The 17,340-nt window shown below is 48.3% G+C and overlaps 1 protein-coding gene and 1 long non-coding RNA gene across 10 annotated transcripts in view; one reads left to right on the forward strand and one right to left on the reverse strand.

The window, feature by feature from the left end:
* Positions 1-62: 62 nt before the first annotated feature.
* LOC141572707 (uncharacterized) lies at positions 63-11,744 on the forward strand. The gene is made up of 2 exons (XR_012498090.1): positions 63-317; positions 9,008-11,744. It is a non-coding gene; the product is annotated as an uncharacterized LOC141572707 (long non-coding RNA).
* The window catches only part of ADGRL1 (adhesion G protein-coupled receptor L1), a 44,122-nt gene continuing 38,216 nt past the window's right edge, over positions 11,435-17,340 (reverse strand). For 5 of the 9 annotated variants that reach the window (XM_019746109.2, XM_019746108.2, XM_019746110.2 and 2 more), the window contains 5 exons: positions 16,426-16,554; positions 16,158-16,254; positions 15,952-16,080; positions 15,766-15,783; positions 11,435-15,306 (listed from right to left, as the gene is read on the reverse strand). In XM_019746109.2, coding sequence (XP_019601668.1) covers positions 14,564-15,306; positions 15,766-15,783; positions 15,952-16,080; positions 16,158-16,254; positions 16,426-16,554 — 1,116 coding nt within the window. In that variant the 3' untranslated portion in view covers positions 11,435-14,563. Of the gene's footprint in view, positions 15,307-15,765; positions 15,784-15,951; positions 16,081-16,157; positions 16,555-17,340 lie in introns of all 9 variants that reach the window. The other 4 variants (XM_019746112.2, XM_074338094.1, XM_019746111.2 and 1 more) reach the window with 2 other exon arrangements.

The following is a 17,340-nucleotide window of genomic DNA, read 5'->3' on the forward strand; positions in this document are numbered from 1 at the left end:
GCGTGGCTCGCTCTTCGCCTCTCCCTTCCGGGAGACGCTACAATCCCGGAGCAGCGCGGCCAACTGCCGAACGGTGGCGCGCGGCGCTAGCGTAAGAGGGCGGGAAGGGTGATGCTCGAGCCAGCGGTGATTGGCGGGTGAGAAAGGAGTAAAGCAGCTTCTGTGAGAAGTGATTGGCTGGGTTAGCCTCAGGGGGCGGAAGGAGAGGAAGACTCGGCTGGGGATTCGTGGGAGAGGAGCGGAAATAAGCGGCGGCGCGGTTAAGCGGAGTGTGAAGAGAAAGGAGGAGCGTTTGCTGCTTTGGCGTCTGTCGGCAGGTGAGCGTTATCTGGAGCTTCTCTGAGGGCCTCTTGGCCCCTCAGGCCCAGGGGCCGGGGAGTTCGTTGTGAACGTTGTGAACGTTGTGAACGTTTGACTCACCCCTGAGGGGAGATGGAGCGGTGGTAACGCGGCGCTGGGGCGCGGACCCGGGAGTTGGCCCCGGTTCGAATCCCGCTCTCGCCCCTTCGAGGGCCGCTGGGAGGTGTCAGGTGGACAACGCTATAACTGGGAGTTCGAGTCCGGCCTCTGCCACTGAGCTCACGAGGCCACAGATTCCCTGCTCATTGAACGAAGCCGTGAAAACTCACTGACATGACTCATGATACAACTAGAAACTTCTCTCCACCCACATGCCGAGCTGGAGCACCGTTGGTTGCCTGGAAGACTCCAGGCACCTCAACACCCACTCTTCTGCTACCACCCACAACTAGTGGAAAAATAATTTGAGCCATATACTTTACGTTTTCTAGTCACCACGTTAAAAAAAGTTTTTAAAAATACGAAATTAACTTGAATATGTTTTATTTAATCCAGTATAAATAAAATATTATTTCAACCGGTGATGGGTGTAAAAAATACAAATGAGACAGCTTACATTTTTTATTCGGTAGTAAGGCTGCGACATCCTGGGTGTTTTACACTTATGAGTACAGCTATGTCTTCATTAGAAAGAGTTGGTCTGGCTTTAAGTTTCATAAAACTTATCGTTGAAAATGTAGATTCACATGTCCAAGCTGTTCCCAACATAACAGTTTCCCATGAGCTCAATCACATGCAGGTTTTTAAATTGAAATGTTAATTGATTAAAATTGAGTGACATGTGAAGTTATGTTTCAGGGTGGCACTAGCTATTTTCAGGTGCTCATAGCCCCTGTGGCAAGTGGCTACTGTATTATTGGACAGTGCTGGTCTGAAATTGGATCAGTCATCTTCCTGCATATAATGTGAGTGATTTTCTATTGTTCCCAGGAAACTATGCCCCCCCTTCCCACCCAATCCTACTCATCCCTGACTTCACTTTCTGTGGTCTCAGTTACCCGTGGTCAACCTTGGTCTGAAATGGTAAATGGAAATTCTAGAAATAAACAATTCATAAGTTTTAAATTGTGCACCATTCTGAGTGTTGTGAAGAAAGATGAAATCTTGTACTAGCCTGTGCTATCGAGGAGGTGAATCATTCCTTTGTCCAGCATATCATAGAGACCCCCACACTCACATAACTTTTATTACAGCATATTGTTATAATTCTATTTTATTATTGTTGTTAATCTCTGACTGTGCCTAATTTATAAATTAAACTTTATCATAGGTACATATATATAGGAGAATATATAGGCTTTGGTACTATCCACGGTTTCAGGCATCCACGGGGGTAGGTCTTGGAATGTGTCCTCCTCTGGTAAGGGGGCACTACTGTATTGTCTTTAAGACTACATGTTTTGTTTCCCACCAGCCCCAACTTCAGTCTAGCCAAACTGACCCCCTCTTTGTTCCTTAAAAATCTGACATGGCCTTCCCAGCGCAGAGCCTCTACCTAGAATCTGTTCTCCCAGTTGTTGTCATGGCTGGTGCCTTCTTGTCATTTACGTCTCTCTGTTCAAAGGTCTTGTCAGAAAAACCTTACCAACGGGCCCCTGGACAGTGTTAAAACTAACAGAGAGTAAGCCTGAATAGACTGGTCCAAGTCACTAGCATTTCTTATCTAGCAACCTCTGTGGTCTCCCTAGAATCTTACGGCCTCATAATGCTAGGTATGTTTTTATAACTACCTCTCATATTAAGTAAAAAAAAAAAAGAAAAAAAAGTTTTCTTGCATTTAAAAAAATTGAGACCTCCCCCCAAAACTATTTGGCTACAAGAAAATTCACATTTGTAATGCCTGTGATTTCTTGGCAACCATTGAGCATACTTGCAAGTTTTTGTGACTCTAGAAAATCTAATTTTCAAATTATTTCCAAATGTAATTCAATTGTTTATGAGTACTAAATTTAATGATGAATAAAGTTGCCATAATGTTACATTTTTCTAGATGTTTAATTAAACAGTTATTCATTCCAACCTCTAGTTTTCTTTTTACATTGTGGAACTTTGTTTCCCTTTATCCCTAGCCCCAACCTTTTCATAGCCTCTGAAAAGCTAATCAGCCACAAGCATTATGTCTGTGGTGCCAATGAAAAAAATGGTCCTGTCTGTAATGCGTTATGCGTACAGCTGGCTGAATAATCTTCAATTGTAAACCAGATCATGTTATTACCCTACTTAAAACCTTCAAAAGGCTTATCATACTTAAAATGAAACCTAAGATCTTTACTGTGGCTTAGGAGGCTCTGCATGGTGGCCTTAGCTGACCTCTCAGGCCTCATCTACAGTCTCCCTCTTGTCACCACTCTCAAGCCCAACTGGCTTTATTTCCTGTCTCTCAACAAACCAAGCTTATTCCTGCTGTAGGGCTTTGCACTTGCTGTTCCCTCTTTCTGGAATCTGCTTTCTTCAAATAATTGCATGGTTGTCTCATTCAAATCATTTATGGTTCAATTCAAATGTCAAACCTTCCTGGACCACCCTAGTCAAAGTTGCCCTTCCTTAATCACGTCACCCAGTTTTATCTTAGTGGCACTCAGAATCTGTACTTACGTTGGTTTTAAGTTGTGCTTGTTATCTCTCATCATCCCTCAGTAGACTGAAAGGTTAAGGGCAGAGATCTCACCTGCCTCATATTGACCTCTCAGTGTATTCCTAGCAGTTGACACAGGGCCTCGCACATAGAAAGTCTTCAGTAGGTTTTAAAAAAAGGATAAATCCATATAAAGGGCTTAGCATAGTACCCGGAATGTGAAAAGCACTCAATAAACATGAACTGTTAGTATATAATAAGCAGGTAAGTCTTTATTCTCCTTATGTAATAGTTCAGGTGCACACACTTGAAAAACTATAAGAAATACTATGACAAAATACACTTTTACTCATTACCCAGCTGAAGAAGTAAAACATTAGTGATGCATTTGAAAGGCCCTTTCTCAAACCTGCTCCTCTCCCCTTTTCCTCCCGTGTTACTACAACCCTGGACTTCGTGTTTATTTTTCTGTGCATGGTGTGCATCCTTATATGCATGTGTCTTTTATTGTAGTGTGTCATGTTCTACAATTTTATATAAATGATATCTATGCAAAAAAGAGTTAACCTAACAGGCCTGAGACAGCTATTCTTAGAAAGGCCTGTTGGCAAAGCTGGCCCTTGGCTGGTGTCTAGGAACTTGGATTTTAGGAGGGTTCCCAGCAGTCTCTAAATGGTAAGAGTGGCTTATGATGCTTAAACGATTTGTACAGTGTGGTTTATGCTGAACACCTGCTTTCTTTCTGAAGTCGGGAATTCTGGTACTTGACCAACCCCCAATAAGTACCTTAGCACTGAGTCTCTCATAGGCATCCCTGGTAGACAGCATTTCACACGAGTTGTCACAGCTCTGCTGCAGGAACTAAGCGCGTTCCGTTTGACACCAGTAGGAGAGGACTCTTGGAAGCTTGTGCCTGGTTTCCTCCAGACTTTAGGCCCCATGTGCCTTTCCCCTTGGTTGATTTTGCTTTGTACCCTTTCGTTGTAAGAAATCATAGCCATGCATACAGCTATATGCTAAATCCTGTGAGTCTTCCTAGGGAATCATTGAACCTGGGGGTGATCTTGGGGAACCCTGACACAGTATCATACTGGATATATCCTGACAGGGCTGGAACTAGGGTAAGGCAAGGAAAGCACATAGGGCACAAAATTTAGGAGGTGCTCACTCTCAGGGTCGCTCAAGTGTCCAATTTGCACTTGTATGACGGTAAGTACCTCCTACAATTTTCACCCTAGGCACCTAACTTCCTTCACTCTAGTACCTGCCCTACTGTCTGAAACTTGCTTTTTTTGGTCCAACAATGCCTTTGAGAGTTATCTATGTTGACACATGTATATAGCTCTAATTCATTTATTTTCACTGCTGAATAGCTGTGCTATCTGATGTAGCCACTAGCCACATGTGGTCATTTAGATTTCAATTAATCAAAATTAAATAAAATGAAAAATTCATTTCCCCAATCACATCAGCCATATTTCACATGCTGGATAGGCACCTGCGGCTAATGGCTACTGCATTGGCCAGCGATCACTTCCATGATCACAGAAAGTTTTGTTGGACAGTGTTTATGTACCCATTCACCTCTTGGTTGATATTTAGGTTTCCAGCTTTCTCCTGTTACAAACAGCGTTGTTGTGTATGTCTCCCTGTGCATACATGCAGGAGTTTCTCTAGGAGACGAATTGCTGGCGTATGGGTTATGGGAGTATTCACCTTTACTAGATATTGACAGTTTGCTCTTCAAATAGATCATCGTGATTCCCACTCCTGCCAGCAGAGTTGCTATTGCTCAGTGTCCTTATCAACACTTCGTATTATCAGCCTCTTACATTTTTGTCCTTCCGATGGGTGTGTATTAGCGGTTTCAGTTTGCATTACTCTGATTACTAGTGTTGAGCTGTTTTCATATGTTGTTGTTGTTGTTTTATTTGGGGAAGGGGGACAGGCCTTTATTGGGGAACAGTGTGTACCTCCAGGTTTTCCAAGTCAAGTTGTTGTCCTTTCAATCTTAGTTGCAGGGGCGCAGCCCACCATCCCTTGCGGGAATCAAGGAATCGAACCAGCAACCTTGTGGTTGAGAGTCCACTGGCCCATGTGGGAATGGGACCGGCAGCCTTCAGAGTTAGGAGCACGGAGCTCCAAGCTCCTGAGCCACCGGGCTGGCCCCTGTTTTCATATGTTTATTGACCATTTGCCTTCTGTGAATTGCCTTTTCATATCTTTGCCCATTTTCCTGCTGGGTTTTCTTTGTCTAAGTTCAGGAGTTGTTTCTCAAATCTGAGGTTTGCCTTTTTATTTTTATGGTGACTTTTGATGTTCAAAATTTATTATTTTAATGTCATCAGAATTACCAATCCATGAATATTTTGTGGTTTTTGATCCTTGCTTAAGAAATCTTATCCTGAGGTCAATAAGATATTTTACTGTGTTTTATCCTGGAAGTTTTACTTTTCATATTCATCTTTAAAAAATAAAATCCACCTGGACTTTATTTTTGTTTATGATGTGAGGTAGGACTGTGATTTAATTTTTTCCACATGATCAACCAGGTGTACCAGACCCATGTGTTGAGTAGTTCAGTGGTTCTCAAAATGTGATCTCCTGGGGATCCCCAAGACCCTTTTAGGAGATCCGGGAGATAAACCATTTTCATAATAATTTGAAGGAGTTGTTTCCCTTTCTCATTTGTGCTGTGTTGTCATGTGCACTGTTGGTATAAAAGCAATGGTGGGTAAAACTGTTGGCATCTTAGCAGGAATCAAGGTAGTGTCACCAAACTAGCAGTAGTTATTATTGTATTCCTCGCCGCCACACACTCCAACATAAAACAAAATACTTCACTTAAGAATGTCCTTGAAGAAACAGTGAAAAGTATAACACATAACACAATTATGTGTTAAAGTTTAGCCCTGCAGCAGATCTTTCTAATATTCTGTGTGGTGAAATGGGAAGTTTGCATAGAGTACGTCTATTGCATGCTGAAGAATGATGGTAATTGATAATACAGTTGTTTGAGTTGAGGTGAAACTGGTGACTTTTTTTTCATGTAACACCATTTATACTTGAGAGACAGACTGGTTACTCAGATTAGGGTATTCAGCAGATATTTTCTCAGAAATGAATGGAGTGAGCTAGTCACTGTGAGAACAACTGACAGTTGTTGCCAATGATAAAATCTGAGCTTTCAAGAAAGCAAAACTTAGACGTTTGGGAAACATTCATCTCCATGAATCTGGCCATTTTTTAATATTTAAAGGCTTTTTTGATGATATCAGTGGTGATATTAACAAATATGAATTTAAAAATATTATATAGTGAAATGTAATAACTTAGTAGGTCAGTATTTTCCCAAAGACCAATGCATGATGTTACAAAATCATGCTTAGGGAAAAGATCAATTAAAATTGTAAGATAAGACTAATGGGTTTCAATGTAACAGAGTAAGAAAAGTTCGTTGATACAGTTTCATATTCCATATTGTAACTAACTTTAATACACCCACCACCACTTGTTGAGTTTTGGTGTAGTAACAAAGTAGAATATTCCTATTAGCTGGAAAGGCTATAATACTCTCCTTCCTTTTCCAACTATGTATCTGTGTGAGGCTGGATTTTCTTCATATACTTCAACCAAAACAGCATATTACAACAGATTGATTGCAGAAGTCTGTGTGAGAATCCAGCTGTCTCCCCATTAAGCCAGTAGGAGTTTTATAAAAATGTAAAACAATGCCATTCTTTTCACTGCTTTGTTTTTTTAAAAGTATAGTTATTTTTCATAACATAGGTTGTTTATGTTTAACATTTAATTAGATTTATTAACTAATTTAGTTAAATATTTAAAAAATTTTGTTGGGGCGGCCGGTTAGCTCAGTTGGTCAGAGCGCGGTGCTCTTAACAACAAGGTTGCTGGTTCAGTCCCCGCATGCGCCCTCCACAGCTAGATTGAAACAACTACTTGACTTGGAACTGAATGGGTCCTGGAAAAATACACTTAAGTAAATAAAAATTAGAAAAAAAATTTTTTGTCAATTTTAATTTCCAAATCAGTCAATATAAATGTAATCCCTATCCCTCTAAACAATAGCTCTTTAGGGTCCTCATTAATTTTTAAAAAATACTTAATTTTTTTTTTTAGAGCAGTTTTAGGTTCATAGCAAAATTGAGAGTAAGCTTTCCCATATCTCCCCCCCCTGCACATTCATCGCCCCTCCCCCCACTAACATCCCCGTCAGGGTGGGGTATTTGTTACAATGGATGAACCTATATCGACACATTATCAGCATGAGGTCCATAGTTTACAGTAGGGTCCACTCGTGTACCTTCTATGGGTTTGGACAAGTGTATGACATGTGTCCATCATTATAGTCTCATACAGAGCTGTTTCACTGCCTTGAAATCCTTTGTGCTCCACCTAGTCATCCCCCATCCTTGTTCATTTTTAAGGGGGTAAAGGGATCTCAATACCACAAAATTTGAGATCCTCTGGACCAATCTATTCTTTCCCTAGTGACTTGTAACCTATATGTAGAGCAAGTTTCCATCTAGTCACAAATCTCTTCATTGGCTCGTTTGTCTCTTCCTGTGCCAACACCATATCATCTTAAATATTACCACACTATAACCAATTTTGGTAAGGCTCGCTCCCCACCTATTCTTTCTTCTTCCAGTTATATTGGTTATTCTTGGCCTTTGTCCACAGAAAGTAGAACACACAAATACTTTTCCCTATTACAAAATAATATATGTTTAATGCAAAAAAAAAAAAAAAACTGTTGCAAGAAAGTAAAAATTACCCACTACTGATAAACTGTTAACATTTTGGTGTATAGCTTTATATTGTGCATATATACTGCACACACATACACATGCACACATACACAATTTTGTATATGTACCATGTTTCCCGGAAAATAAGACCTAACCGGACCATCAGCTCTAATGTGTCCTTTGGAGCAAAAATTACCATCTTATATTAATTTTTGCTCCAAAGGACGCATTAGAGCTGATAGTCCGGCTGGGTCTTATTTTCTGGGAAACACAGTATGTACATTTTTGGCATATGTATGTCATTTAAAAAATTGGGGCAGTCTTTTATACCTAGCTTTTTATACTTAGTATTATTTTGAATATATTTCCACATCATTTAGTGTTCTACGTCATCGTTTTTAATGGTTGCATGGTATTCTATTTCGATGGATGTGCATAATTTATGTAACTATTTTTTATGCTGAAATTTTAGATTAGACTATTCCTATTATTCTTAGAAGCTTTACTACAGCGAACCTTCTTGTTGCTGAGTCTTCATGCACATGTGCAATTACTTAGGATCGAGTCCCAGCAAAGGGCTGGTTGGGTTAAAGTGAGGGCTTCAGCTGTGAGAAGCTGGGATCACTTGGATGGAGGGAGAAGGTGGTGGAAGACAATGGGACGGGATAGAAAAGAGCAGCTGTTGTATGGGTTTTGGTCAAGGAGAGTCCCGATGAAGTGAGATGTGATATAAATGGGGAAGGAGAAGCCCGCAGGGGCCTGTCATCACTGCTGGTTTCCATGACTGCTATGTATGAAAGGGTAGGAGAAGAGCAGACTAAACCTGCAATGTTGTGGGGCTGGAGGACTCCCCTCAGCCCAGCTCCCCTGGCCTTCCCGAGAGTTCTTGGAAGAGAGGACGTTTTCTCAAGGATAGAGGGCCTCAGTGCTTTTGTTCTTTGGTTATCTGAAGAGACTCTTCTGTTGCTCTGCATTAGGTTTTCCCTCTGGCTTGACTCCCATGGGTCCACTCTGGACAGCCCTAACACTAGCTATGTAGGGACTAGTGTGGTTAGTGGGCATCTCCTCTGATGCCAGCCAGATTGTCAGCCTCCTTTATCGTGCCGAGTTGGGTTAGCAGGCAGTGAGTGATGGGGAGTGGGCAACTGCAGCTGTATGCAGACAGCCCTAGAAGCTGCCCTGGAAACAGGAGACCAAGATGGAGGCCTGGTTCAGCTCTCTCTTATTAGCTGAGTAAACGTGGAACATTCTCTAACCATGTGGGGATGTTCTCTAACCTTCTGGGCTTCCATTTCTGCAGCTATAAATGGGGCTAAGTAACACCTGCCTTGCTGAGTCGCTGAAAGGATTACATTGGACAGCACGTGTGAAGCATCCAGGGTGAGGGCACTGCGAACTGCTTAGGAATCTTATCTGAGTAAGTCATGTAATCACTCACCTCAGTTTTCTCATCTGATAAGTAACGATAGTCACATACCTCGTGGTAATTAAATGAAGTGAAATGTAAGGAAAGAGCTTTGAAATGATAATTCTCAACATAAAAGTTATTCCTGGGCACCTGCAAATGGTGCCACTATCAACCTCCTGAGGGTCGTCAGTTGTCAGGCATACTGGATTTCTACTGTGTGTATAATAGGGAAGGATGCATGCAGAGTTGGGGAAAGAACACAAAGGCAGAAGAACAGGGTGTGTTGTAGAATCTCATCTTAGGCCAGCATTAGATTTCAAAATCAGACCATGAGGTCAAAATCATATAGTTAACTTTAACTATCTTTAACGCCCCTGAACTGGCTCACAGGGCATCTCTCAGTAAGTCCAGTAGAATCATTTCCTCTTCCAGCATAGGAACAGACTGCCTTTTCTTGGGTGAGCATTAGCTGAAATATTGAAGTTAGGTTTCTGGGCCAGGCTGAAGTAAAAACTTAGCGTTACACAGTGAGATGCGTGGGAACTGAGACCGGCCGCAGGAGCGGCAGGTTCACAACTCCCTTCATTCTCAGCTCTCAGGCTCACTCTGAGTCTTACACTCAATTCAGCTTTTTGTCCTTTAACAAATATTTATTGACCACCTACTATGTGCCAGACACTGTGCTAGATAGACACTGGGGGACAGCAGTGAAAAACACCATTCTATATTACCTTCTAGTGGGGGAAGCAGATAATAAACAAGCAAAAAAGATACTTAGTTTGTAAGATGGGAGAACTATGGAAGACAAAGCAAGACCAGGGGAAGTTGTGGAGGTGGCCAGTAGCCGTTTAAATGGAGTAGCCTGGGAAAGTCTGCTGGGAATCTCTGATTTGCATAAGTCCTACTGGAAGAGCCAGTGCAAAGGCCCTGAGGCAGGCAGGAGGGTGCCTGCATGGTTTTGGAAAAGGATCCTAGTGTGGCTGTCATGGAGGGAAGGAGGGAGCTGTGGGGATGAGGTCTGATGCTGTAGAGCCCTGTCGGCCATTGTGCTGACCTTGGCCCTTTGTCTGGGTGAGAGGAAGCCATTCGCGAGTTTCGAGCAGAAGATGGACAAAATATGCTTACCGAGATCACTCTGGTTTCTGTGTTGAGAAAATCCTGAAGGGGACAAGGAAGCTAGTTAGGGAACTATTGCAGCAGCCCTGTTGAGAGACAGGGGTGGCTTGAACCAAGGTGGTGAGAACTAGTTAATTCTGCATATTTTAAAGTTAGAACCACCATTGCATTTATTGTCAGAATAAATATGGAGTATAAAACAAGATTAAGTTCAAGAGATGCTCCAAGGGTTTTAGTTTGAGTCTTGGGATGGACTTGCCATTAATTGAGGTGGGGAAGCCTGTGGGAGTAGCTGGGGAATGAATGGTGGTCAGGAGCTGGATTTAGGACGTTAAGTTTGAGACCCTACCAGACACCCAGGGGTAGATGTGGAGTGAGATGTTGGATGGATGTAAATCTGAGCTCAAGGTAGAAGTTTAGGCTGGTGCTCTATGTTCAGCAGTTATCAGAGTATGGACAGCATTTCAAACCTTAAGTGGGATGAGAGCTCCCAGGGTAGGTAGGGAATAGGTCCAAGGCTGAGGCCCTGGCCTCGCCAACGTTAAGAGGTCAAGACATGAGAAGGAACCAGCCACAGGACTGGGAAGGACTGGCTGGGGAGATGGGAGAATTTGGTGGCGTCCTGGATACAGGTGTTGAAGGCAGAGGGGCATGGTGAGAGCTGTTCTGTTTGCGTAGTCATTTCTCCCTCTGAGCACTAGCAATTCTATATGAAAATGTGAAATACACGATGCAATTCCATTGTGTTGTCACTTTTTAAAAAGCACCATTCCAGCAGCATGTTGGAGTTTAGGAAAAGCAGGTGGAATCAGGCACAGCGGACAATTCCTGTGCTTGCTCGAATGCAGCCTGTGGACCCAGGTCCAGGCTGGGAAGGGCTTCTCTGAGACACATGGCAGAGTTGCCTGGCAATTGTGCATCCAGGTACTGTAAGCCTCAGTTTCCCCATCTCTAAAATGGAGCTCTAATAACCTTCACCCTAGAGTGTTTATGAGGCTCAATGAAAAACTGCACCAGAATTGCTCAGCCAGACCCAGGAACCTACCAAGTTCTCTGTGAATATTACTGATTCTGTGACTCTCCAGGCCTCTGTCTGGGTTCTATACGTTGCAGTGCAGGCTCCTGTGTCAGAACCTCATGGGATCCCCTGTGCAAATCCACTCACTCATTTCTCGCCCCCAGTAAGTCACGCCACTCTTGTCATTCCAAGAAATCTTAATTTCTTTATTGATTTTTTTGACTCAACAATTTTTTTTAACTTTTTTTTTTTTTCTGAAACGTTCTTGTTGTTATGAGCCTTTTGTTTTATTCTCGTTAAATGCACTCGACCCAAAATTGGTTTGGCATATCGAAAAGGAGACCAAGGAGGGACTGGGTGTGTGTGGGGGGAGGGAAGGAGGCCCGAATGGACAGAGAAATTGAGAGTGAGAAGAGGAACACAGACAGTGAGGAAGGAAGACACAGGGAAAGAGGTGGAGACACAGAGAAAAAGGAAGGCAAGGGAAACCAAAAACATAATTAACAAGATTTAAAAGCAAATGAATTCAGGAGCCCAAGGAAGGGAGTAGGAGAGGAAACCAAGACCCTTCCTTCTCTATACCGTCCCAGCTGGGGTGGGGGCATCAAGGCACCAGGTCTGGTTGGGGTGGGGGGACACCTGGGCTCCTGGGGTTGGCTTTGCGCTGGACTGCAGTGGTGTCCAGCCCCACCAGGGGGCCCTGCCACACAGCTCTGAGGCCTGGGAATCCACCTTGGTGATTCTGGCTGGAATGAGAACCAAAGGACCCACTGCACCCTCTCTCTCCCTGCTTGATTGTCAGTGTCTGGAGAGATAAAAGGAGGGCTCAACAGGGGAAAGGATGAGGGACTCCTTGCATGTCTCCAGTCCCCTTGGGAACTCTCCCACCCTGCCCTCTTCCAGTCCCCTTGCTGGTGTCAGAAGCAGCCTCCAGCGAGGTCCAGCTGGGCTGACACCTGGGCTGGACGACTACCTCCGTCTACCCTCGTCTCCCGCCAGCTTTGCACAGACCTCCACCCACGCCTCCCACCGTGGAGCTCCTGGCCTCCTGAAGCCAACGCCGGCCACAGAGCTGGCTCCTGCGCTCCTCACAGAGCCTTCTGGGCAAGGCCATCCCCATCCTTACTTCTCCTCTCCGTCCAGACTCATCCATGATCTTCTGATGAAAGGGGTTAAGCCTTCCTACCAGAAGAAGCCAGAGATTGAACCCAACCCTGCCTTCTCCGCACACCTGTCCCCCTATGCAGGACAAACCATCTTTGGTCTGACCCCTCCTCCCCTGACAGGGACAAGCCAGCCCCAGCTCCCCAGAAGGGAGGGGCTTTCTAGCAGCAAAAAGGGTCCCTCCAGCCACCTGTCTCTTTCCCCCAGTTCCTCCCTAAAGCCCCTCCCCCTTAACCCAAAGAAGTTCATGGCAGCAGCAGGCTGAGACCCGAAGATGTTTGAAAACTCATGGCACTTGTGAGAAAAGAGGGAGGGGCAAGAGACGAGGAGTCAGAGCAGAGGTGGAGGCTACCCCTGGGGAAATGGCAATGATGGGGTTGGGCTGGGGTGGCAAAGGGACTAAGCTAACCCCAGAGTGTGTGTGTATATGGGGGGTGCTGGGAAGGCCAGGGTGACAGGCTGGATAGGAGGGGGCTGAGAGGTACTCAGGAGACGTCCCAAGCCTGGAACTCCTGGGGTCTATGTTTGGGGCTGAGCCCCATAACTTGGGAGTCCTATTCCAGGCCCTGGTACCTGGCTTTGCCTCCCGAGGGAGGGTGTAGGGTAGGGAAGGTGATCTCTCTCACCTTTGTGCCCTGCATCTTCCCCAACCTCCCCCACCCCCCAGAGAAGTCTACCTCACCACTCCCAGCCCTCCCTCTTCACTCCTACCCACCACTATCAAACCCTGCTGCCCTCATTTTCCTTCCGCTATCCACCTCTCTAGGCAGGAAATCAGCCCCTCATCCCCAGCCCAGAGTTCCAGAAGCAATATACAAGAGGCAGGAACTCAAAGGGACAGCGCAGCCATCTTGGCAAAAGCATCTTTGGGTGTGAGGGGTGCCTCCCCTGGGCCACTGGGGAGGGGAGGGGGAAGACAGGCCCCTGGTCCTGGGGCAGGCAGTGAGGTACAAGCCCCAGGAGGGCTGACTGATGCCAGGGGCAGGCAGAGCAGGGAAGGAGGCGACAGAAACAGGTGCCGGGAAGGAAACGGGTTCTTTGTTTCGCTGTTGCTTCTAGATTTTTTTGTCTCTGAATTGTAAAAAGCTGCTCTGGCGGCCCGCCCACCCCGGCAGGGGATGCACACATACACGGAGCAGTCCTGGCTGCCAGGGCCCAGCGGCGCTGCTCTGCTCCGGAGAAAGCCCGGGCTGGCTAGGCTGCAGGCTCCTGGTGGCTTCAAGTGATGAGATTTTCTTTGTCTTTTTTTTTTCTTTTCTATTTCGTTGAAATATTTACAGCAATGGGGGAGGAGGAGAAGAGTGGAAGGGGAAGAGAGCCCCCTAGGGAAAGATCCAAGCCCCGGACCCACTCCCCAGGGAGATCCAGACCCAAAATCTGCTCCCCAGATAGCCAAGCCCACAGGACTGGGAACTGCCCAAATATGGCCACCCCTGTGGGCTGGGGGCCCTGCGGGGAGTTGTGCTTCATCAGGAGTCACCCCAAGGGAGGGGGTCATTGGGTGCACTTGAGGAGGGCTGAGGGGGCAGGCTTGCTGGGGACGCAGGGATGAAGAGCAGAGGAAAGGAGCTTCAGAGAAAATTCCACCTTTAAACCACCAGCCACAAATGCACCATTCCTCTCGCCCTGGGGCTTTCTCCTGGGCCAAAGGCCCCAGTCTCCAGGGAGCAGGGAACTGTAGTGCGGGAGGAACCTGTCCGTCTGTCCTCCTGCTCCTGGTGCAGCCCAGCATTTCTGGCTGCAGAAAGAGGAGTAGCTGACAGGTTCCATCCAGCAGGGTCTTTGGCCCAGGGACGCCAAAGCCCGCATTTCCCTCCAGCAGGTAGGAGTAGGGGGAGGGGGGAGTCAAGAGTGGGCTGCACCCTTCCAATTTCTCCTTCCTCACTCCCCTGGGGACCTCTTGGCTCCATCTTACTGCAGTTCCCCCAAATCAAGCTGGTGCACGTGGCTGGTGGAAAACCCTGTCTGTGAACCCTGCACCTCAGGTCCCCATGGCAGAGCCTCCAAGGGGCCTGAAGGGCCTGTGGCTGAGGGGAGCCTGGAGAAGTGGCCCACCAGCCACTACTTCTGTCAGTCTCCCTCTCCCACCAGAGCCCTGCTCAGGGTTCCCTTCCTGGCCTGGGCCACCAGCCCTTGGTCCGTGAGGTCCCTTAGAGACTGGTGACCAGCTGCATCTGCCCATCCCCATCAGGCCCTGGCCCCTCGAGGCCTGGGGCCGCCAGGTAGCCTTCATGGCTGGGCCGCCGCACCTGGTAGTAGCCCTGTAGGGGGTTCCGGGCCACCAGGGCCGGTGGGCGCGAGGTGTAGTAGATTTCAGGGGGGCCAGGGGGCGCGGGTGGGGGTGGGGGCAGGGCTTCGCTGGGCCCCTCGGGGCTGCTGTCCGGGTAGGAGGGCGAGTCCCGCAGGTTGGCCCCGCTGGCGTAGAGGGAGTCCCGGCCCGGAGGGGAGGAGAGGGGCCGGCTGGTGGCCCCGTCCTCCGCCGTGCAGCTCTCCGACTCATCCAGATCGCTCTGGTACAGCACCGACTGGGCCCGGGGCAGCAGCAGCGGCTCCTCCAGGGCCTTGTAGAGAAGTTCGATCTCCGCCCGGTCAGCACCCCCGGGCCCGCCTGCCTCTTCCTCGCTGCCACCCCCTGGCACAGGTGGCACAGGGGGCTCAGGCGGTGGTGGGCCTTTGGCGCCGCTGCTGCCACCCCGCAGGTTGTTGTGCACCAGCTCTGAGATGATCATCTTTTCGAAGGCGGCAGCATCTGCCAGGTTCCGGCCTCGGGGTGGCTCGGGGGCCCCGTCCCCTGGAGGGAAATCCCCACTTCGCAAGGAGTAACTGTTGTTGAAGTTGCCGTTGAGGGGCAGCGTGTCCATGCCGCAGGCTTCCCGGCCTCCCAAGGGGTGCTCTGCAGGCAGAAAGGGGCTGCTCAGGAGTAGGGCCAGGCAGCAAGAGGGGTGCGAGCCGTGTGGCCTGGGGTGCCTGGCCTCACCCCTGCGACTGAGGAGCGGGGTCTCCCATTCCCTCTTCCTCACTGACACTGGGGACACCTGCCATGCAACAGGCTGGTGGAAGTGGGGGTGGAGACCAGTTTCCCCAGGGTCCCCTCCCAGCTAGGGGCACAGAATCTCAGCAGTGTGAGGAGACCTGGGTGTCTGGGTCCATTTCCTGTGCTCTGACCCTCATCACCTTCATTCCCCTGAGGCCCAAAGGCAACACGAGCTAGCTGCCAAGCCAGAGGCTGTGCGTGGATACGCTGCGGGGAGCACCCTGAGTTCTCCTCCCTAAGTGAGTGAAGCCATCAGAGGAGGCCACTGCCACGTTCCCCTCCTGGCCTCAGAAATGTTACCAGGCAAGTCACACTTACTGGGTTCTCGGTAGCTCCCTGAAGGTGCCAGCCAGGAGGGAAAAGAGAGAAGGTGAGTGGGCTTAGAAGCCGAGTCCAGACCCCCGTTCAGGAGGCACGACGACAGCCCAAGTAAAGACCCCTCAGGATGCATGCCTCACACTCCGACCTGGGCTGTCTCCCTCTCCCACCACCAGATGCTCTCACCTGGGGAGTTGAAGACGGGGGGCGAGGAGGGATTGAAGCCCACTGACTCGGCAATGAGGGTATTATAGGGGCTGGTGCCCCCACGGGGCTGCAGCACAGGGTTGGTCAGCAGGTGGTTCCCCATGGTACCTGTATGTGAGAACAGAGGTCACAGGAGGCCTGGAAGCTCCTGGGACTGGAGCTGGGGGTCAGGGACACTGTCTCACCTCGGTTCAGGGTGGGGGTACTGTTGATGTCACCCGCCATGAAGGAGGATTCTGTCTGTTTCCTCACGGTGTCATTCCACATCCTCCGGATTCGGCTCTGGGGACACAGCCCAGATGTGAGGGGCCCTCGAGTTGCCCACCCTCCAGGATCTTTCTGAGACCACTCGCCTAACGAGCACCGCCAGGGACCTGGGCCAAGTGCTGCCCGCCTCTCAGGCCTGCACTCAGCCCCAGGGGGCCCTGCCTGTGCCCAGCCTAGCCCAGATACCTGCGTCCCCGTGTAGTAGCGGGTGTTGCTCCGCATGGCTGAGGTCTTGAGTGAGCCGTGAGCGCCCCCAGGCGGGGAGCGGATGCAGCAGTAGGAGTGTCGCAGGCACTTGCTGTACTCCTTGTGCACCTGAGGGGCGAGGACAGGCAGCTGGCAGCCAGGCCCCCACCTCAGCAGCCCGGAGACCAAGCTGCCAGTGGGCATGAGAAACCTCACTGTCTCCTGTACCCCAGCAGCCAGTCGGGGAGATAGACTCTCTCTCCTCACTTAAACCCATCCTCCTTTCTCCACCTCCATGGATAGTTTCTCATCCATTCAATGACTCAACAGCTCTTTAATGAGCATCGTCTCCGTGCCAGGCATGGTACAGAACAAATCAGAGACAAAGCCCTACCTCTCAGAACTGCTATCTTAGCAGCCAGACATAACGTAGATGCAAACATCAGTACCTAATGGAGGATGTCTGATGGTGACAGACCTGTGGCTGAGAAGGGGGTCAGGCAGTCCTGGCTGGGGTTGAGGGTAGTGGTGGTTTGCAATTTCAAATAGTTCAGGGGAGGCTTCACTGAGGACACATTTCGGCAAAGACCCGAGAGAGCTAAGGCAGCAGGCCCTGCAGATACCTGGGGAGGAGCGGGGCAGGAGCCCTGAGGAGGGTCCCAATATAGGGGACAGAGAAAATGGCTGGAGGCGGCTCCTATAAGGAAGGAACTGTCACTGTATGTGAGGTGGGGGCCATGCAAGGGCACTGGTTTTGACTGTGTGTCATGGGGGACATGTAAGGATGTCACTGTCCCTGTGTGTCCAGCGGGGGCCACCAGATGGTTTTGAGCGGAGCAGGGATACAACCTTGTAGCAGGACTCTGATCACTGCTCTCTTCATTCCCCGCCTTAGCCTTACCTACCTCGCTGTCC

Source organism: Rhinolophus sinicus, linkage group LG07 (genome assembly GCF_036562045.2).
Source record: "Rhinolophus sinicus isolate RSC01 linkage group LG07, ASM3656204v1, whole genome shotgun sequence".
Lineage (NCBI taxonomy): Eukaryota > Metazoa > Chordata > Mammalia > Chiroptera > Rhinolophidae > Rhinolophus > Rhinolophus sinicus.